Source organism: Colletotrichum phormii (assembly GCF_030913505.1).
Source record: "Colletotrichum phormii strain CBS 102054 chromosome Unknown BDP81scaffold_12, whole genome shotgun sequence".
Lineage (NCBI taxonomy): Eukaryota > Fungi > Ascomycota > Sordariomycetes > Glomerellales > Glomerellaceae > Colletotrichum > Colletotrichum phormii.
In genome coordinates this window covers 1,206,072-1,227,015 of record NW_026851454.1, presented here as the reverse complement: position 1 = coordinate 1,227,015, position 20,944 = coordinate 1,206,072, and the positions used below count along the sequence as shown (strand labels likewise).

At 51.9% G+C, this 20,944-nt stretch overlaps 10 protein-coding genes across 10 annotated transcripts; 5 read left to right on the top strand and 5 right to left on the bottom strand.

Annotated features, from left to right (window-relative positions):
* Nucleotides 1–856: 856 nt before the first annotated feature.
* Nucleotides 857–2,640, bottom strand: BDP81DRAFT_461988 (retrograde regulation protein 2; the record flags this gene model as incomplete). The annotated part of the gene is made up of 5 exons (XM_060593847.1): nt 857–1,016; nt 1,071–1,269; nt 1,321–1,411; nt 1,467–2,337; nt 2,618–2,640. The coding sequence occupies 5 exons, from the start codon at nt 2,638–2,640 to the stop codon at nt 857–859; spliced, it is 1,344 nt and encodes a 447-aa protein (XP_060444420.1).
* A 482-nt stretch (nt 2,641–3,122) lies between these two features.
* BDP81DRAFT_461987 (gibberellin 2-oxidase) lies at nt 3,123–4,350 on the top strand (the record flags this gene model as incomplete). The annotated part of the gene is made up of 3 exons (XM_060593846.1): nt 3,123–3,512; nt 3,561–3,987; nt 4,043–4,350. 3 exons carry the CDS (start codon nt 3,123–3,125, stop codon nt 4,348–4,350), a joined length of 1,125 nt encoding a protein of 374 aa, XP_060444419.1.
* Nucleotides 4,351–5,041: 691 nt separating this feature from the next.
* On the top strand, nt 5,042–6,738 carry BDP81DRAFT_395357 (uncharacterized protein; the record flags this gene model as incomplete). The annotated part of the gene is made up of 2 exons (XM_060588060.1): nt 5,042–5,270; nt 5,360–6,738. The coding sequence occupies 2 exons, from the start codon at nt 5,042–5,044 to the stop codon at nt 6,736–6,738; spliced, it is 1,608 nt and encodes a 535-aa protein (XP_060444418.1).
* A 246-nt stretch (nt 6,739–6,984) lies between these two features.
* On the bottom strand, nt 6,985–7,983 carry BDP81DRAFT_450658 (uncharacterized protein; the record flags this gene model as incomplete). Its single annotated transcript, XM_060592554.1, has 5 exons — nt 6,985–7,145; nt 7,200–7,277; nt 7,346–7,423; nt 7,625–7,680; nt 7,742–7,983. The coding sequence occupies 5 exons, from the start codon at nt 7,981–7,983 to the stop codon at nt 6,985–6,987; spliced, it is 615 nt and encodes a 204-aa protein (XP_060444417.1).
* Nucleotides 7,984–8,776: 793 nt separating this feature from the next.
* BDP81DRAFT_430325 (uncharacterized protein) lies at nt 8,777–10,588 on the top strand. The gene is made up of 2 exons (XM_060590601.1): nt 8,777–9,545; nt 9,628–10,588. Exons 1-2 carry the CDS (start codon nt 8,798–8,800, stop codon nt 10,353–10,355), a joined length of 1,476 nt encoding a protein of 491 aa, XP_060444416.1. The 5' UTR covers nt 8,777–8,797; the 3' UTR covers nt 10,356–10,588.
* A 581-nt stretch (nt 10,589–11,169) lies between these two features.
* BDP81DRAFT_450656 (maleylacetoacetate isomerase) lies at nt 11,170–11,835 on the top strand (the record flags this gene model as incomplete). Its single annotated transcript, XM_060592553.1, has 1 exon — nt 11,170–11,835. One exon carries the CDS (start codon nt 11,170–11,172, stop codon nt 11,833–11,835), a length of 666 nt encoding a protein of 221 aa, XP_060444415.1.
* Nucleotides 11,836–12,032: 197 nt separating this feature from the next.
* BDP81DRAFT_395353 (fumarylacetoacetase) lies at nt 12,033–13,399 on the bottom strand (the record flags this gene model as incomplete). The annotated part of the gene is made up of 2 exons (XM_060588059.1): nt 12,033–12,376; nt 12,445–13,399. 2 exons carry the CDS (start codon nt 13,397–13,399, stop codon nt 12,033–12,035), a joined length of 1,299 nt encoding a protein of 432 aa, XP_060444414.1.
* Nucleotides 13,400–13,882: 483 nt separating this feature from the next.
* BDP81DRAFT_461982 (uncharacterized protein) lies at nt 13,883–14,745 on the bottom strand (the record flags this gene model as incomplete). Its single annotated transcript, XM_060593845.1, has 3 exons — nt 13,883–14,430; nt 14,481–14,527; nt 14,693–14,745. 3 exons carry the CDS (start codon nt 14,743–14,745, stop codon nt 13,883–13,885), a joined length of 648 nt encoding a protein of 215 aa, XP_060444413.1.
* Nucleotides 14,746–15,414: 669 nt separating this feature from the next.
* Nucleotides 15,415–17,733, top strand: BDP81DRAFT_321479 (fungal-specific transcription factor domain-containing protein; the record flags this gene model as incomplete). The annotated part of the gene is made up of 2 exons (XM_060584615.1): nt 15,415–16,925; nt 16,992–17,733. The coding sequence occupies 2 exons, from the start codon at nt 15,415–15,417 to the stop codon at nt 17,731–17,733; spliced, it is 2,253 nt and encodes a 750-aa protein (XP_060444412.1).
* A 771-nt stretch (nt 17,734–18,504) lies between these two features.
* On the bottom strand, nt 18,505–20,255 carry BDP81DRAFT_322239 (vitamin H transporter; the record flags this gene model as incomplete). Its single annotated transcript, XM_060584683.1, has 6 exons — nt 18,505–18,657; nt 18,717–19,112; nt 19,169–19,757; nt 19,818–19,921; nt 19,986–20,006; nt 20,058–20,255. 6 exons carry the CDS (start codon nt 20,253–20,255, stop codon nt 18,505–18,507), a joined length of 1,461 nt encoding a protein of 486 aa, XP_060444411.1.
* Nucleotides 20,256–20,944: the final 689 nt, after the last annotated feature.

The window sequence follows — 20,944 nt, the reverse complement described above, 5'->3', positions numbered from 1 at the left end:
CCAGGTATCTTCTAGCAGCTCTTGGCAAGAAAAAAACACAATTACGAAAATTGATTGATCCTTCCAAGACGTTGGTTGGATGTTCTGATGTTTGCGACTCAGTGCAGCCGGGCCAATCCGCCAAGACACTACACAAGTCAGGTTATTCGGGAGACTGTCACAACGTGCTCCCCCCCCTCCCTTCCAACTTGGCATATGCCAAACATCCCCAGTTCTGTTTACCGTTAGTTGGTCTACCAAGGGTACCCTCGCCGTTCTAGATGGCCCAGGAGTGGCTGGATCCTGTCGTGAGCTCGTAATGCCGCACCCATGTCCGGTCCGCCTTTGCCCAGGCGCGAAGAGGCGGGCCGGGCCATCAAGGTCCTCATATTCGAACTTGGCACAACACCATCGTATTGAGGATCTCTCCGGAAGACAAACCAAATGAACATCCCTGATGGTGGGAAGCTTCTTCTGCAATTCGTTATTCAGTTGCCTCTGGTTGGCTATTTAGCAAAGGAGCTCTTTCCGTTTTCGATCTTTGATGGTTGGATTTTGATCCCATATATCATGCTAATCGGCCAACGCCCCTCCCTTTTTCCCGTATCCCTGGGTCCTTGTTATCATTGCCAAGAATTCGAAAGAGCCTCCTTTGACCGGCCATGCGGTATTCTTCCGACTAACAACCGAGACAGGAGGGACTTCTATCGACAATGCCAGACTACCAGGCAACGAGCCGTGAGATGGCTCCATTCAGCTCGCCGTGGTCCCAACGCAACTCCAACAATCAGCTCAGTCAGCTTTGAGGAATTCGCCCTCAGCCAACCCAACTTTAGAACTAAAGTTAAGTTGATTACGTTGGGTGCAGCGCTGCTTATCAACCTTGTGCCAGGCGCTTCCTGTCTTTCCTGACAACGAGTAGCCAGCTAGTCAGTATCGAGCAGATACCAACCACAAGCACTGACAAGTTGACCGCGTACGAGATTCGATATCGAGGGCCAAACACCGTACTGAAGACATGTGGACCGACAATGCCACTGTACAAAAGAATTAGCGAAAGGCCAGACGATGAGGGAATTAGTTGGACCTACCCGAACTGAGCGCATGCATTTGTCAGGCCAATCCCGATACCAGATGCCACAGTTCCTTCAAGCGCCCTGATGCGCTCCGGCCAAATTACCGGGTATGCACATCCGGCACAGGCTACAGACACGATCAGGCAGATGTAGCGCACCACCGGGTTTTCGACAAATAAGAGGATGATGTAGCATACGATGATTGTTGATTCAACTGTGTCCGTTAGCTCTGTGCTCAGCCTGGATTGTCCCTCGGACACCTTACTTCCTACGGCTGTTACCCATGGCCCGATCCACTTTCTTTGAAGCATAAAGCCCAAGGTGTTTAAGAGCAAGAAAGCCGACACGTACGGAGGCTATGTGTTATCAGCGCAAGTTCCTCGAGATATTCCAGCTCAGACCTGTTCTCACAATGTTCATCAACTGGGAGTATGCTGTGGTAGTAAAACCCAGCTGGTAGATGACAGTCGGCAAGGCAAACCCAACCCCGAACCCTCCAATACCATGGCAGATCCAGTACAGGCTGAAAGTGTAGAGCGTCGGATCCCGGGCCATGACTTTGAGAGACTTGAAGTCCCAATGCGCTTCTCCCTTTGGCACAGACCTGGCAAGCCTCTGCTTCATGTATAGCCGCTCCTCTTCATTCAACATGGCTGATTCTGGATAGTCAGGCAGCCAAAAAGCAAAGAATGCAAGGAATATAGCAGGTAGTCCTTCGAGTATGAATAGCCACCGCCAACCAGAGACATTGCCAAGCTGATCCATGTATGAGATGGCGTATGCCAACAATCCAGACAGCGCACTAGAGACCTGGCCCACGGAGTAGAAGAAGGCAATACGCTGCGGCATCTCTTCCGGTTTATACCAGAACGCGTAGTGATACAACACTGACGGGAAGAAGCCAGCCTCAGCCATGCCTATCGCGAAGCGAACACACATCATGCCCGAGAAGTTCGTCGCCGCGGCGGAGCAGCACGCAGACACACCCCACGCCATGATCAGGATGAACATCCATCTCGAGGGCCTGAACAGCTTTAGCAAGATCGTGTTTGTCGGCTCAAAGATGAGGTAGCTGTATGAGAATATGGAAAGCGTCCAGGCCCACTGTGATGGGCTGAGACCGAGCTGCTTCTTGATGCCGGTGCCGGCTTCGAGGTTGATGATGGCGGCGTTGGAGTAATTTGCGCTGTCGATGACTCGAAAGACGTAGACGAGAGAGTAGAAGCCCACGAGCCAGAGGTCAATCTTCCTCAAGAGCTTCTTCTCGAATTCGCGGCGGTTACTTCTTGGGCGGGTTTCGATATCAGACACATCTATGCTCTCTGTCTTTGCCGTCTTTTCGGGAAAAGTCTGTACATGATCGGCAACATAGGCCAATGCGTTGATCGGCTCTCTTGGTGTCGCCATCTAAGACGTCGTCTCGAAGCACCGAAAGCCGAATGAAGAGAACAATCAACTTAGATCAAAACGAGGCTGACATCTCTCCTGTAGATAATAAAAGTACTTTTTCGCTTAATTCCCAATCTTTAGTCCTGAGATTGACACACCATCAAACCACCAACGCCCGATGCCGGACAATTACCATGATGTTTTCAACCTTGCACTGGTCACGACATGATAACGATGATGGCGATTTTTATCTTCATCCAATCGCCTTTCAAACAGACAGGCCTGGCATCCTTCAAATCTGGCCCTTGATGTTGACCGGGGCAGCAACATTTCTCGGACTATGCCCAACTTCCGGGTAACATTACCCCGTCTTGCTTTGCAGCATTTGAGCACGTCTTGGATGAATTCGTGTCGAGGATGACAGTCTGATGTCGTAGCGGCGAGTGTCTGGTACTATCGTTGGCTGGTGATAGTGAGCACGTTCTTGGGGTTCCCAAGCACGCAATGGCCGATCGTGCTGCCGACCCCGCGTGGGCAACAGCAAGCTATTGAGCCATAAGCTTGAGACGTTGAGATGAAGTCATCTTATAAGGCTCTTGGGGATGATTGAAACGAATCCAAAAATCGTCCTGTCTAGTGTCCTTCTCGACTTCGCTTCGTTGACAAAAGCAAAACAGCATGGCGCCATCCGCAGTTTCGCCGCCGCCCTTTACCGCCAACAAGCTGCTTGTCAAGCCCTGGTCCCGACCACAGCCAACAAAGGAAGATTTGTACTGGGCACCTTTAACCACAATTGATCTTTCGCGGTTCGACGAGCCAGGCGGGAAGCAGGAACTGGCGAAGCAACTCTACGATGCCATCTCACGAGTCGGGTTCTGGGTCGTGACGGGCACCTGCATCGATGATGAGCGAGTGCTACGCCAGTTTAGTATCGGAAACACTTTCTTCAAAGAGCCATTGGAGGAAAAGAGGATTTACCCGTGCAATTTTGCGGAAGGCGAATACTTCGGATACAGGGAGAATGAGAGGTGGCTTGGAGACACAGGGGTGAAGGAGAATATTGAAATGGTAAGTTGGTGTTGCAAGTCGCAGGGACAGATGCTAATGAAGGAGCAGCTCAACATTCATAAGGACATCCCAGCTTGGAAGGACGTCGGCCGTCATCGGGTCATCGAAGAGAACTGGGATGAGATTCGAGACTTCCACCGCGACGTTTGGGAAGTGGCGCGAAAGCTCTTTGTTCTCATCGCCATCATCTTGGAGCTCCCAGAGAATTATCTCGCTGATGCTCATGCCTATGACCATTTATCGGATGATCATTTACGGTACATGATCTACAACGTTCGGACTGAGGAGGAATGGGACAAAGCGCAAGCCTTTTCGACGGGCGGACATACAGACTTTGGCAGCTTAACTCTGCTCTTTTCTCAGCATGTTGCGGGACTGCAAATCAGGACGCCAGAGGGAGACTGGAAGTATGTGAAGCCCGTTGAGGGTGGAATTACATGCAATGCTGCAGATACTTTGACTTTTCTCACAAATGGTTTGCATTGTTCCACATCTTCCGACGTTGAGAGGTCTTCACTAACTATGAGAAGGATTCATCAAGTCAACAATTCATCGTGTAGTAAAGCCACCCAAGGATCAGATTAACATTCCCCGGCTGGGCCTTCTGTACTTCAGCCGGCCGGGTGATCATACGCCAATGAGGACGTTGCCATCTCCTCTTCTAGATCGGCTTGGTCTGATTAGAGATGAAGACAGAGACTTGAGCAGACCAGTTCCTTCTGGGACCGAGTACGTGCGGGCAAGAGTGAAAGACGTGCACCACAAGAAGGTGCTTGATAAGCGCGAAGGAACCTCGTTCCAGTACAAGGGGTTAGAAGTCAAGAATCACTATGACTGAGGTGGAAGTAGCTTCGCAAAATCAGGTCCTCACTGAAGTTAATACTTTCGTTCAACAACTCGCTATCTTCCCATAGTCATGACGACCTCTCTCTTTTGAAAGTGAGCCAGGCGTTTCCAACAAGTACTTTATCTTACTCCATTAAGTATCTATTCAATGTTAGCCCTTGAAACCTTGAACACATGAACGGCTATCCAATTGACTGCTGAATGGCGTCACCACATCTGTCTCTAATCTTTCTCTAGTTTTGCTCTACTTCGACATTACTTATAGGCAGATATAAAGGAAATGGGGTCGGATTGTTAGATTATTCGCTATAGTTACCCCCCATTGAATTACGTACCTATGTACTGACGCCACCTAGCAGTTGAAATGAGATGAGCCCAAACTCATCAGAGATACGTTGCACCTCGCAGCTGGCAGCGCCTCAGCTGGAAGGATGCTACCAATCAAAACCTGTAGTTTGTATTACAGGCGTCCGCCACGACCAAGGGTATTGCGGACCACCATGCGTCCATTCAAGGCGAAAAAAAAAGTGTTACAAAGAGGGGTATGAAGGCCGAGATATTCCAGAGGAGGCCACAACGTGCAAAATACATGTACCGAACCATCATCCTCAACGCTGCCGACCTCCATGTCCGATTTCGACAATGACTGCGTCTGGCCGCGCCGGCTACTGCACCTACCTACTATGACTTCGGTGCAATGGAAGCCCGGCAATTATTACGGAAAGGACCGCGAACCCAGATACATCGCTATCTCGTACACCTGGGGCAGATGGCGATTGAAGGGTGCGATGCATCCAGACGTGAAAGGACTGGCGGTCCACGGCGTTGCCTGGGGAAATGCCACGAGTAGACCCAGATCACTTCACGATGAGCGAAATGGAGAATGTGTTGAGATCAACTTTGAAGCTATCGGTAGAGATCGAAGATAAGTATTAATTAGTGAACTTGTGTAGGAGAGGGCGAAAACAGCTCTGCATGACGCTGGCGCTGACGATGAGTAGGTTTTGACAACCCCAACAAGCCGCTCTCCCCGATAAACTACGCCTGGCTAGATGTTGCTTGCATTGACCAGACTCGTAACTCAGCGGAGATGGCGGTGGAAGTTGGCCGTCAAGCGAAGATATTCAAGGGAGCCACGCAGACGTTTGCGTGGTTGACAAAGCTTTCCCGCCAGGAATACTTAACACAAGCGGAGCGACACCAGGAGCAGGCCACACCAACACGAGCTGAGGCAAAGAGCGGCATTGATAAGGTCCGGCGTGGCTTAGACATCAACAGACGAGAGATCGAACAGCTCAGTCTAGATCCATGGTTCTCGTCTCTCTGGACGTTGCAAGAAGCATACCTCTGTCCCCAGGCCATGTTCATCACCAGACAGGGAGAGCTTTTAAGCCAGTCCGACATTGACAACCCCGCTAAAGATCCCATGTTGCTGAGCTACTTCATCGACTACTGCGACCACATGATGACTATAGTGACGTCGCATGAGAAGAAGCCACAAACCATCGAACTAAACGACAAATGCCTGCTAGCGTTGAAAAGTTCGATCGAGCGCAGCGGTATGATCGGCCTCCGATCAACTCTCCCGATCACTCTGCTTGGGGCTGCCCGCCACAGGGCAACAAGTCGCGAAAAGGACCGCGTCTATGGGATCATGCAGGTCTTCAACTTCCGGCTGGGAAAGGCGAGGCCGGTTTGTGACCCCAATCTTGACCCCTCCCTCCAAGAGCTTGAGGATGAGCTTGGCCGAGAGCTACTTACTCAAGAGCCCATCATGAGCCAGATGCATGTGTTTGAGAATCTTCCGCAGGTTGGGAAGGGTTGGAGAATCTCTCAAGATTCTCAGCCCACAAGGCGCCTCCATCTGGTCAATCATACCTATGGCGAGGGCAAGTCAGTCTTTGAAGGCATGTTGGCAAAGGCTCAGCTATCAACCGTTGCTCTCAATGGCGTGAATTGGGGTCAGTTCAGCGGCAAAGCTTGCAAGTTCAGCAAGCTGGTTGAGATTTGGGACAGCGACAAAGGATGGGGAGGCGGAATCATCGACCTCGATGGCGCGGAACATTGGACTGCCGTTCATGGGCCTGACCTTGCCCGTAAAGAAGCCATTGCGTTCAGTCAACTGCACCCACACGCAGTCGTCTTACTTCTGGGCCTCGCAGAGAAGCAAGCATCTACTAAAAGCTCGAGCATGCCAGTAGGTCTCTTACTTATTCCTTTCAGTAGCCAGTACGGGGTCTCGGAGAGTTTAGATATCTGGCGAAGAGCTGGCGTCTGTCAATGGTGGACAAGCCACGAGCCGAATAACGGGTCTGAGGTCGGAGGAACTTTGCAAGGAGAATTGAGAGACTGGATTCTCAGTGCCGGGGCTTTTGGATAATAACTTGGAAGATATTTGAGAAGGGGTGACACCTCGAATGACCAGCAAAGTTCGCTTTCCTCGGGTTGCTTGAGACTAGGGTAGGTACATTGCTCCCTTATTGTAAATGGAAGCTCCACGAACGTGTGGCATTGCAAGGTTATTTTATGTACAACAGTGATGTATTTACAATTTCCTCGTGTGGAAAAAAAATATGTTTATACAAGACAGAAAGTCACCAATAATAGCGCGCTGGACGTCCAACAATTACTCGGCCTTCTGTGCCGGAATGTTAAGAGTGCTGAAGTTCCGAGTCTTACCGCCATCGGGTGTTGACATGTCGCCGCCAGTAGCACCATGTTCCCAGCCTCCGGTGTGCCCGAAGCTTTGGTCAGCCTGGCTAAGCACAATGGAGACGTCCTTCCAGCCTATCTCATTGTCAGTTGTCAATACCCTCGAGGAAGACTACCTAGTTTACGTACTGTGGGCGGGGTGCTCAGCGCAGCCGCCGGAGGCGCACTCAATAGAGATGTAAAAGATATTTCCTTTCTGTCCTTTGCCTGCGCACAATTTATCAGCTTCTGATCAAATTTGACAAGCATCAATTTGCCGATGCTAATTAACTTACTGGTCGAGACAGAGGAGGCAAGCTTGTTGTCTATGTAGACATCTTGGTCCCAGAGGCTCGTCGCCGAGTTCAGCTTGTCTGCCAATATCATTAGTCACAACGATACCCAACTACGAGCTGAGCTGACTCACAGTGACTCCTGATTGCGGACCCGGGAGAAGCAGTGACAGGGTCACCAACCGTGGGGTTTGAGTCCATCAAGTTGTAGTATCATGTCAGATTGCGTCTTTTGGGAGTTCAAATCAGAATTATCAGATTGGAATCGGCCCAGTCACTCACCAACCAGAGTGTAGGCGAAGTTGCACCAACTCTTTCCTCCGTCGTTACAGTATGACCTTCAGAGGTCGGTCAGTCATGTGTCATGAGACAATAAGTGCTTGAGTAGTTCCTTCTTACCCACTAGGAGAATTGGACGTTACTCCTTGCAGGAACGATGCCTCATTTTCCATCATGATGGCACTCCAAATGGCAACATCTCCCGAGACAGTGCTAGGAAGCTTGGGAAGAACGAGAGTTGCGCTAGCCTCTTGGATGTACGCTGCGCCATTGGTAAAGAGGGGAACAATATCGGAGTTGGCCTGTGTCAGACCAATGAGTGTCACAATGACGCCTCCGATGGCTGTGTTGACTCCCTTCATGATGGCTGGCTGAAGCTCGGATAAATATCAAGAAGGTTGCAAGGCAAAAGTTGTTTCGTCTCTGTGCGATACACAAGACTCAGAAAGGCAACAAGATAAAGTAGAACAACCTTATATGAACAAACTTGATACCCCTTGATGAGGAACCCCTGAGAGCCGGCGGGATCTAGCACATGATGTTGGGACGAACAGATTCAGACGAGAAAGGTTTATTCGGGACTATTTCTAGGATGGTGGTTCTAGCAGTCTCCTGACACCTGGAACCTGTGGCTCCGCAGAAGAATGTTCTCAAACGTCCTTTTGAGAGTGACATTGTAATTATTCCGTCCGATAAACGAGCTTTGGTGGAGTTGAGAGACAAAGATTAATCTATGCATATTGTTAGCGCTTTTCTCAGATTGAGTGCAAAGATGCCGGGATCCGGAGCAGCCCGCTTTTCTCGCACGATTAATTCCTATGAGACGCATCATCTTCCCAAGGCAGATAGTGCGAGGCGCCTCGCTCTGGTGGCTGGTAGGCACCTGCGAAAGATACGAATTATCTTGTGCCAGCAGATATTGGAGTGCCTGAAGACACTGGATTAACGGCGGCGCTAGTAGCGGAATTGAGATGTTACTGGACGATGATTTCCAGCTCATCGAGCTATGTTCATTAGCCGCATGCAAGCCCCCGCCTGGGCACGCCATCGGATAGCTCTTGGGATGCCTCATGGTTCGCCTAGACGACTGGAGGAGCACATAAATCCCCGAAAGAATGCGCCAAGGGAATTCCCGGCAGTCTTGAACAACGAAGGATCAAGTAAAACGCTGCTGAAATGGGTGAGGCAGTCTTTAATCCTCTTCCCGCTTTGATGGGTTGGGACAGCGCCAGATCGAATTTCCGGACCAGCGTCCACAACAACGACGTCGAGGCAAATCGACAGTCTTTTCCGTTTCTATACGATGACTTAGACCAGCCTGAGGCGCTCGAAGCTTCTGCGGAGGCTTTGCAGAGTAGTGCGAAATTGGCTATCCAACAATACTATCAATTGGAGAGCGAGATCGATCTAGTCTCCTCCCTGAAGCTCTTGAATCCTCGGCATCTAGCTTGGACGACGACAGGATTAGATTCTGCCATTCTCTTCTTGGCAGCATACAAACCTGAGCTTGTAATTCAACTTTACGTTCTGGTCAGAGACCTTACGACTTTGCAGGATTTGGATGAGGAATTCCCAAATTTCGAAACCTATATCCTATATTCTGCAGGGGACTCTCCACTGCGCCTACTGCGAGATCGGACGCTGATCCGACATCCATTCGAATACAGATGGGGTGTATTCGCTACTTGGAGAATTATGAATCTCTCAAAGCTCCGCGACAGGGTTGAAAAACTTCCTACGGCTCTTCAAAAGCCTCGAGAGAGCTGGACGATGCTCCAAAAGATGATCGAAAGTCTTCGAATGGAAGTGTCCCTTACCGTCATGGAAGAGCTACGTGAGAGTTTGGAAATCACGTTTGACCTCTTTGACAAGGAGATCGAAGGGTGCCGGAATGCCATTGCCACCTTAGAAATGGAGGAGGAAAGTAAGTAATGGAACGTGATATCAGAGTGTACCCTACCTCCTTCTGTTATTCCTAAGATTACTCAGGCTGACTGAACATGCAGAAATGCTCTCACTCGTACCCGAACCGGGCATCTTCAAGACTCCTTCCATGTCCTCAGCCATTGAGGTTGTTTCTATCGATATAAACAAACTTCGGGCACGAACAGGACAATCAAAAGGTCCCGGTCCCAAGAAGCTACAAAAGAGATCCCCACAGACGGGCATCAGACGCAATATGGCATCAAGAAACCGCTCAGCCCCGAAGGATCCCAAACTCTGGCGCACTCTCTGCCTTTCTCTCGTCACTTGTCTCGTGGTAGTTTCTCTTCCCTTCACAGTCCTTTCGACCTTTCTGTGCGAAGCTCCAGACGGCATTCCAATGTACGACAGCAACTTCTACTCGACGCTGAGCCAACAACTCTTGGGCTTCGGCGGGCTCTACGCCATTGTCAAACCTCAACTCATGCAATGGTTCTCTGCTCTCGGTTGGTTCAAGGAGGAAGGAAAGAAGCCTCCCAAGGGCATAGAGACAAAGTGGCCCATCACTTTCAACTGCCTGGTAAGCCTGGCTTTCATCACTCTCTTGGCTAGCGCGCCCGTCTACCCGTATTATCCTCAGTCCAGCATCCCACTCGGCGCCGTTGCGGCGATTTGTGCCAATCTTGCGACATTGCTCATAATTGAAGACACTGGGAGCCAGATTGTGGAGCAGGTGTACAAAATTGAAGAACAGTATGATGAGATTTCAGAGTTGAATCATGAGCTAGATGATCTACGCGGGAGGGCTTGAACAGTTCTTGGGATGGAGAGTTAGACGGGGTGCAAGAGACGTATAGAATTCATTGAGATAATTTAAGTTATCTTTCCAACTTTGACTCAATCGTGATTTGGTCATGGCGTGGTATCAGACGACACAATGCACCAGACGATGTGGGCTCCGGTTGGGTATGTCATGTTCTCGACCCCACACTGATCACTTCCGCTGACATTCCAGCTACAACTGTGCCTCACCCCCCGGCTATAGTTCCGTAACATCTTTCAACTCCCGAATCGTAATGTTAACCAAGACTTTATGTATGATGAAATTCTCCAGAGAAGCAGAAGTTGACTCCACATGAAGGGAACTGCGGAACTAGCTCTGTGCCGTCCTGGTCAGCCGTTCTCATTCCGCAATTCCGCCCTCGACTTGGTGAACAGAAACCCCAGCGAGAATGACGAACCAATCACTGGACTCAATTCCACAGCTCTCTCATATGATGCCAATAATCGTTCCCCGCAGTCAGCGTGCCGCTGGGATCCGTCTTCCCCGCAGGAACCTCCCGGGTGCCTGCAGTACGCTTCCTCGTCCGAGCACATCCCCGTCGGCATAGGAAGGCTAGGAGCGGTTCTCCTACGCCTTTCGCATGTCGAGCAGATCCCTCAAGCAAGCGGAATTGCCATGCTTACGCGTGTGTTGTAGTTGGTGTATTAGCCATGGATTCAGTGAAATAAGACCCAGCCCGAGTCCAGATGTCCCGCCGGACCGCCTCCTTTCACCTTGAAGCTACATTGTGAATCCCAAGATAACCGTATTCAGTGATTCAGATTGTTAGTCAACCTTCAAGATGTCCGACTTAGACTATATCCTCTACTCCTACTTCCGCTCCTCCTGCTCAGCCCGCCTCCGCATCGCCCTCAACCTCAAATCCATCCCCTACACCACAATCCCAACCAACCTCCTCAAAGACGAACACCTCTCCGAAACCCACCGCGCCCTCAACCCCTCCGCCAGCGTGCCCCTCCTCGTCAACCGCTCCGACGCAGACTTCAAAGTAACACAGTCCGTTGCCGCCCTCGAGTACCTCGAAGAAACTCACCCCTCAACCACGCCGCTCCTCCCCAAGGACGCAAAGACGCGCGCCGTGGTTCGGAGCTTGGTCAACATTGTCGCATGCGACATCCAGCCTGTGACGAATATGCGAATTATGAGGAGGATCAGGGCAATGGGCGGAAATGCGGAACAGTGGAACCGCGAGTTGATGGCGGATGGGTTTGCGGCGTATGAGGCTGCTGCGAAGGAGTGGGCGGGGAAGTGCTCCGTTGGTGATGAGATTTCGTTGGCGGATGTGTGTTTGTTGCCTGCGTATTGGAATGCTGAGAGGTTTGGGGTTGATTTGAGCCCGTATCCGACTATCAAGGAGATTGCGGAGGGGTTGAAAGAGAATCCGGCTGTCGTGAAGGCGCATTACTTTAACCAGCCGGATACCCCTGATGAGCTGAGGACGAAGTAGATGCAAATCACAGATTGATCGTAGTTTATAAGTCAGTTGGACAGATGCACCCAGTTTCGCCTCACCGATTTCATGATCGTTAACACACTAAGACGACGAGAGATACCACGCCGTGTATCTCACATTTGATGCTCACGAAATGAAGGACTTTTCATTGATTGATGCTCATTTCTATCTCCTGATTACGACAGACGCAATCAGAAGAGCTTCAGCGCAGCCTCAATCTTGCCAGAAACCTCACCAAATCCAACCAACCCGCCCTCTTGGCCGGTCCAGCCGCGGATGATGAGGGTATCACCGTCCTGCAAGAACTTGCGTTCCTCGCCTCCACTCAATTGCACGGCCTGCTTGCCCCCCTGCGTCTGCTCGAGGATACTTCCCTCGGTGCCGGGCTCCGTGCCTGAAATCGTGCCTGATCCAAGCAAATCGCCCGGTCGCAGGTTGCAGCCGGTGATTGTGTGGTGCGCAATCATTTGCGGCCAGGACCAGAGCAGGTTCTTGGAGTTGGTCTTGCTGATTGTTGTCTTGTTTCCGTTGGCAGCTGTAGAAGTGGCACCAATTAGCATCTGCAATCAAGCAAGGTTTCAATGGATCGGAACGAGAACGTACTGATAATGTCAACTTCCAGGTCAACGCCCAGGACGTTGTTCTTCTTGCTCTCGCGCAAGTAGGGCTGCAGCTCTGTCTTGTTCTCGATACCAGCGGTCTTGGACCCGTCCAAAGCATCTGCGAGAACAACCCAAGGGCTGATGCTCGTGCCCAGGTTCTTTGACGTGAAAGGGCCGAGAGGGACATACTCCCAAGCCTGAATGTCGCGCGCACTCCAATCATTCATGAGAACGTAACCAAAGATGTGCTCCTCCGCCTGGTCGACCGGAACCGGCTCGCCAAGCTTATTCTCCCGGCAAAGGAACATGCCCATCTCCAGCTCAATGTCCAGTCTCTGGCACGGTGCGAGCACGGGCACCTTGGGCTCGGCCTTTGGGTCCTTGAGGATCTGACCCCACGGTCTGCGGATGGGCGTGCCGGAGACGACGACGCTGCTCGCGCGACCGTGGTATGCGACGGGGAGATGCACGTAGTTGGGCTGTAGCGCATTATCCGGGCCGCGGAAGAGCACACCAACGTTGTAGGCATGGTTCTTGCCGGCGTAGAAATCGGTGTAGTCGCCAATGGCGAGGGGCAAGTGGTTCTGGATCTCGGAGAAGGGGACCAGCGCCGTTTTGCGCAGGTCGGCGTTGTTTTTGAGGAGGCCTGCGTGCGGGGTGTTCTCGGCGAGGATGGACTGCAGATATGTGCGGACTTCTCTGTGGACTTTGCGGCCGAGGGCAGCGAAGTCGTTTAGTGTGGTTGACGAGAAGACTGAGACGTGTTCTTGAACTGAGGGCAGGGCGTGGAAGCCGCCGGCCTTTGCGAAGGCCTTGAGGTCGAGAGCATTGTCACCAATGGCGATGGCGGGGCGATGAGTTTGGTCTGAGGTTGTGGAGATGATGCCGAAGGGGATGTTTGCCAGCGAGAAGTGGCTTTGGGGGGATACAGAGACCCAAGACTGAGAGTTTGACATGATGGCGTTTGTTTGGAGAGAGTATCTGCTCAAGATGATGATGAACAATGCTTCAACAGACAACAATAAGAAGCTCTCTCTTGGTTCTTCAAAGATAATGAAGCTTTGAGCTCCCAGGGTCTCAGTGTGAGGTCATTGCTGTTTGGAATTGGGCGATTCCGCAATTCCGCCGCAAGCCGAGCGGGTAGGTGTGGGAACCGGGCCGCCGCGGAATGAAATGGGCGCTGCGGGGTAGCTCGGCGCCGTGGCGGGGGAAGTCTTTTTGCCCTTCAAAGCCGCGAGTAGGCGACGCGTTGACGGTTTGTCCATTTCCGCGTCTTGCCATCCTTCAACTTCCCAAGGTCTGGTGTAACCCGAGATTGAAGTCGCATTGTCTCTCGCCCATCCCGACCATTGGGCGTTGCCCCGGTTCGGATTATCGCCTTCCTCTTTCTCAGTGTGATAGTATCCGACACACAAAGGTATCAATAGTCCAGCCTGGCTCTAGAAGTAGAGATTCTGCTGCGACTTGGACAACTCCTTGGCCTTGCTGAGGCTATCAGACGATGATCTATTGACGGGAGTAGAGATCATTGGCGTCATGGCTCGAAGCTGAGGTTCAATGACCGCGTCTGGAATTCCTTGATGGCCTGACAACACCGATACAGGTACCGAGCCTGGATCTCTTGGAGGAGGAGGAGGAGGAGGAGGAGGAGTCGCAAACATAGGATCGGAGACTGTTGATATAAGCGATTGAGGGCTTGCGGCAGGGAGGTCGATGGCAGGGTCATTGTGCTCTGTAGCCTTTGATCGGTACCAGGCTTGTATATCATCAGTTGTCTGCAATGGGAGGTTATCCCATTCCTTGACACGGTCGACCTTATTCTGTCTTGGTGTCCAAGCAGCCTGTGGCAGTAGTGCAGGCGAAGAAGCCGATTCGAAGCCATGGGTATCAAGTGCCCCTGAGAGCACGCGGAAGAGAGCAGCTTCAGTCTCGGCGAGTCGAGTTTCTAGCTTATTGAGGTACCCATTAGGAATTCCCCTGAGAGTTTCTGATTAGTATTCATGATATCTATCCGACAGACTGTAGATGGCTGCATACCTCTTACTCTGCTCTGGGTACTGACATCGTCCAGGTTCGTGGCTGCACTGTAGACAAAATGGTCTGCGGGGAAGAATATTCAGCCTCAGGACTTGGCCAGACAAGGGTCCTCTCGGAGTGCCGGGGGGCCACCTACAACTTCCTATCACACTTGAACGGTGTTAGTCGACTGCCGTGGTCAAAGTCGCCAAAAGACATATAGTCGGACTAACCCGTCGTTTCCTCTGTCGACAAGACTCACAAGCAATGGGGCTCTGCGAGACATTGCCTTCTCTCTCGCTGCTGTTTCGGGACATTTAGGAAAATTTCTCCTTCGTTTGCCAAATTAACTCCAACGTAGAATTTGTTGCAGAGAACCGCTATTGCCGTTTGTCGTCCTCCCTAGTCGAGGATCTCCGGCGCAAAAGCTGGAGTTCAAGAACAAAACTCCATGGCCGCTGCGGGGTTTTCTTTGTCCGCCGGTGCCCCACCCACCGGAAGGTGCCGTGTCATGGCCCCACCCTCACCGACGTCGCCTCCGACGCGGGCGCGTCAGCCTCTCGCTGGTTCCCTTTCTGGGACAACGATGCTTTTTTTTCCGTCCTCATAGTCTCACTTCTCTCAAATCTCGCTCTAACGCATATTCCAAAGGCTAATCGTTGGCCGATCCAACCCCAGCCTTGTCACTTTTGGCACATCTGGCACTTTCTCCTCCGCACAACACCGTCCGTTGACCGCCCTTCCTCCCCCCTTTTCTCTCCTTTCTTCCTTCACAGGTTCACTCTCGTTGTACCTCGGCGGACAACTCTCTTGCCTCTCAAGGCCGTCCTCTCTGTCTTCACTTCTCCACAATCACATCATGCTTTGGGTCCCCACCGTTCCTCGAACCGTCCACTGAAGACGGGCTATCAAACCCCGGATCTGCATTTACGTTCACCATCCCCCTTCCCTCCGAATGGACGCCGTAGAGTCGCCCAATGCCACCTCCGAGTCAGGAACCCTCAGTCCGGCGCACTTCAACCACTCACGCAAGCGGAAACACTCGGGCTCAACAGACCGTCCCACACGCGAGTATGGCTTGATGCGGGACACGGGCAAGCATGACACCGCCCGCTTTGTTGGCAGCGGCAGCGGCATTCACTTTATCCGGGGCGTCTACGTGAGGCTGGCCCGTAAGTCTGCGCTCAGGACATCCCAGTCCACCAACAACATTAGCAACCTCGTCCCCGGAGAGGACGACCAGCTTCAGCGAGAGACATCTTCCCGTGATGGCGACGAGCAGAATCTTTGGAGAAGTTCAGAGTTGATACCAGAGTCTGAAGGCGATGACTTCAACCCTTCCTTTGAGCAGCTGGTTGACTGGTCAAGGAGCTACTTTGAAGCATGGCACCCGACGCTCCCTTTCCTCAGCGCCCCAGATGTACTCAACCTCTTCGAGGAAGTCAGTGCTGGCGGAGTAGCTGCCCTCGGCCATCTCGAGGGCTCGATTGTCAAGTCAATTTTGTCAATCTCTCTAGCTGACAGTCGCCAAAGGGCTCCCTTTACTCAGCCAGTTCCAGCCTCCCTCGTCTTCCGCACAGTCGAGGAGGCAATGTCGGCGTCACAATTCGCCCTCTACCAACCAGCCTCGATCCAAGCTACACAAGCCGCCCTCGCCATACAACTGTTCCTCGTCTCTATGCTTAGACTAAACTCGGCATCGAGACTAGGCGGCTTAATAGTCAGAATGGCTTTTCATCTCGGCTTACACCGGTGCCCTTCGAGGTACCCGTTCTTCACCAAAGAGGAGGCACAGATGCGCAGACGCGTCTTTTGGTGCATATACTGCACGGAGAGATTCCTCTGCCAAGCGCTTGGCCTCCCACTGGACATCCGGGACGACGACGTCGATGTGTGCTATCCCGGCGAAGAAAAGCACGGAACACTTGCCGATGCCGAAGACAATAGGCTGCAATTGCTCACATACCTGGCCAAGCACGCGCGGATACGAGGGTTGATTTTGGAGCTGCGAAACAAATCAATACACTCGCGAGACGACACCGCGGATCGGTCCAGTTACGTCCAAGCAGAGCTTGCAAAATGGTCAAACGAGATCCACGACGCGGTCGAAGACGAGCATACGCAAGATGAAAACACACCACAACCGCCAATCTCTGCAGGACATCGGGTTTTCTTGCTTCTGCTCAAGTACGAGTCAATGATCTCCCTCAATCGACCGATGATGACGTCCGACCCTTCGAGCCCGGCGTACTCTGCGGGTTTGCAAAACTGCATTTTTGCAGCGAAATCCATCTTCATTGCTTTGAAGAGGCATCACAGCCAGAACAAAGTCCCGGGTGACCCTACGAGCGCTTGCCTGCTTGAACCATTGCTTCAGCCGTCGTTCACTTGGGCCGTGTGGATTAGCGCATTCATTCTCATATATGCTGGCTTTGAACGACAGCTGCCGTTAGCAAGTGCGTTGAAGTAAGTCTGCCAGCTGGCTTCTACAAACCACAATTTTGAAGGCGAATTTAAATTAAGTTTTGGTAGACACGTGGAATCAGGGAAAGAAGTTCTCCGCCACATTGCCTCTCGCGACACGTCGTGGCCCGAATACTGCCTCTCCGCAGTCGACGAGCTCACGGCAGCCGTGAGAGAATTATCTGTCCCGAACAATCCACTCAGACGACAACCGAGCACAAGTAACTTGGCACCGAACAGCCATCTCCGAGCAGACCTCGGTCAACAAGCTCGACCGAACAGCAGTTCCAGCAGACCCAGAGGGCTACGCTCCGACTCGACAAACACCCAGCCAACCGGATCCGGCCTCCGAGCCCGCTTCTCCCCGTCTGTCGCTGCGTCCTCAGGCCGGCCGGATGACCAAGGGATAGTCGCGCCAGACAATACAATTTGGTCACAGAATCAAAGCGATGGACTTTCAGGGCCGGCGGATGACCAGTCTGGTAGATGGCCCACGCAGGCCTCGCCAGCATCAGGTCCGCCGGTCAACGCGGGGTGGACGGCGAGCACACCCGGGGCTCAGTCTGGGTTCCAGGCGACTGCGCAACAGGATTCTCCCAACTTTGATAGCCAGCCGTTTTCTCTATCGCTAGGTGCTACCACGTCGTTTCCCGCGATGGGAACCTCGGAAAATGCTCCTGGCGAAGGGCAGGAGTCTATGGTTTGGTATGATCAGTTGTTTGCTAATTCTTTTGGCGCTATTGATTATCCGTTTCTGGCGGCGGCGCAATTTGATCCGTCTGTGGATCCTACGTGGTCGTATTTACGATAGTATTATTGCCTAGTTGATGTTGAAAGCGTCGGTGGACACGACCAGGAGTTCTCAGAGGTGGAGGTTGTGCCAATAGCTACTGCCGAGAAGACAAAGGATTAGGTCTCATTGATCTTGATACCCATGTTACACAGAGAAGGCAGGCAACCTGAACCAAAAACGCTTTAGCGACTTCAAATACGAGATCCAGCAGAACTCCCAAGGAGGTCGGCCTTTTGCGTGAAATTTCGATATGTGTCTACTGATTCTCGACTCAAACTGATTCTAGCATGAAGGCGTGCCAATGTGAAATTGAACAGGAATTATCACAATCTGGCCTATCAGACTTTTAAAGAGCTTGATCAAGCAGAACCCAATACCTGCCTTGCGCCGATCCATCCATTGTAGATTATCTCTCCGGCCCGAGAGTCTGGCTCGCCACCAATATGTTGCGGGGAAGTACATGTACCGACGGTCTGGAACCAACGATCTATGAACCCGCCAGTGTGGGCCACGGACATTTCATGGTCCCACAAGATGCAACGCTCGCAAGACAAGCGGGGCGGACTGGTTGATCAACTTGATAGTATCGTGCTGACAAGTCGAGGTACATGTGGCAAGCCAGGGTACAGATGAAACAAAGGACATGCCCGATGAAGCACAGTGTAGGTGCAATACCTTTTCATTCTCCTATGATACGTTTAGGGACAATCGTCCTTGTCATGTTTTGGTTAATAAAAAGTTGCACTGAAACAAGCTCTCGCCAATATGGGATCTTCAATTTCCTAGCCTTTAATAGGCATACTTGGTGCCGCTGGCGCCCATCTTCTTGTTCGTAGAGACCAACCAGAAACGCAACGCCCACGTACCAGCAATGCAAGCAAATGCGAAAGCAGCATTGCTCGACATGGCCGTCAGGTACCGAGGTCCATCGCTCTTGGGGTACTGCAAAGCCACTGTTAGTTTTCATTCCCGGGATCGGACGAGGCGGGGGTTCAACGTACCAAGTAAGCCGTGTAAATGTACGACGCATTAGCAATAACGTTCACAATTGACAGACTAACAGCCTTCTTCTCCTGCGTGGATCCCAGCGTCGCCGAAACCCAGCCCAAGATACACGAGTTGACAGCGTACGCTCCCGACGCGAATAAAAAGCAGGAAATGTAGCGTGCCGGCGTGTTGAGAGTGGCGCACGAGATGACGAAACCGACGATAGCCATGCCCATGCATGCGGTGATGTGCCAGGTTCGCTCGTTGTATTTGCCGGAAGAGAGACCGACGAGGTAGCCAAAGATGCCGGAGATCAGGTACGGCGGACAGGTGAGGACAAGGGTGATTGTGTCGTTGAAGCCGAGGGAGCCGACGACGGTAGGGAAGAAGTTATTGAAGCTGCAGGCAGACTTTGGGTCACAGTTAGCATATGTCCATTCGACACAAAAGCAAAGGGATAATTTACGAGATGCATGTTCTGGATGAAGCAGAGGAGCCAGAGACGAGGGTCGCGAACGGCTTGCATGAAGCCCGCCTTGGCACCCTTGCTCTCTTGAAGACCGACAGTGTCCCTTAGCATACGGTCGTGAGAAAGCTGGCGCTCTTCAGGCTTCAGCCAGCGAGTCGTGAGAGGGCTATCGGCGAGTGTGAAAATGCCAATGACGGCGACGCCAAAGGTAAGGCACGCCTCGATGATGAACAACCACTGCCACCCCTTCAGCCCGTAGTCCCCATCAATGGTGTTGAACACAGCAGCGGCTATGAGGCCCGAGAACGACGTGGCAAAAATGTTTCCCGAGTAGAGAATAGAAAGACGAGTGGCGATCTCTTTACGGGTGTAGAAGATGCTGAGCATGTAAATGGCGCCTGGGTAGAATGGGGCTTCGGTCACACCGAGGAAGAAGCGGACGACGACGAGGTGGGTATAGTTCTTTGCAAGAGCGGTGCAGCCGGAGACGAGGGCCCATGCCATCATGCAGATTGCCATGTAGACGGATGGCCGGACGTGTTTGGAGGACATGAGCATGTTGGAGGGGATTTGCATGAGGAGGTATCTGTGGACCGCACCGTCAGCGTTGTCTAGAGGGTGTTCGGGTTGAGGAAGGGAGACTTACCCAACGAAGAGAATTGAGATGCAAGTGTTGTATTGCGAGCCCTGAAGACCTAGATCTTTCTCGAGACTATCTAGACGAGCCTGGGCGATTGCATTTCTGTCAAGCTGTACATCGATTCGAAGTCAATTCCACGCTCAGATTTACCGTGGCGACACAGATACGACGTACGTAGTTCAAGAATACATGCCCCTAGGGTTTTGTAAGCCATTGAGCATAGTCGCCAGTGTAAAAGATGGGAACTTGCCAAAGCGTCGGCATGATTCTAAAGTCTAGCTTCCTAACAAGAGCAATCTCCTCTGCGCTCGTCTTTGCCACAGCACCAGAGTAATCAGCTCCAGGCTGCAACACGCCGCCCTTCTCATCCTCAGTCGACACCTCGACAAAGTTGTCGTTGGGCTTAGACTCGAGGTCCAAGTCGTGCTTCTTCTCATGAGCCATTATGGTCTTTGTCTTTGTAGAGTTGAGATGACGGGAAGGATTGAGGGTGGTGAGCAGTAGGCAGCAAGAGATGAAGATTGACTGCTGAGAGTCCGTGAGTTGCAAAAGATGAGACTGACAGGCGTCAGATCGGCTCTTATACTTTGGATCTACCTGTCTTTGCCCCAGAATATCTGTGCTCAGTCCGGGGTAACTCCACGGGGTTATGTTTAATCATGCCATGTTTTTCTTCTACGCCAACAGAAAACTGGCTCGGTGTCCGTTTTCCATAGAGGCTTCCTCGCAAACAACGAGGGAAAGTCTCCCTGGTTCCCCGGACTCATACTAGCTTAAGCGGACAAAGAAACTACCGGGGCATTTGGAGTAAATCTGCGGGGGACGCGGGGAAATGGCATAGCAAGCCAGGTTCTTCACCACGCTTAGCTGGGTTGCGATGAGGGGGAACCCACGAGCTAGGGGCACATGTTCATCTGGATTGGTGTTGCTAAGGCTATCTGACGGGCCTCTTGTATTGACCCATCCGGTCGGACGGGCTTGCGGGGGCGCACCGGGCCCAGAGATGTGGGACTGACTTACCCCGGATAGCTAAAATACAACCTACTTGAGGGTTGCGCATGGGGTTTTGTTGATCCTTGAGATGATGTGGATTAGAGTCTTCCTAGATTGAGACATGAAAATGAGTCTAGTAG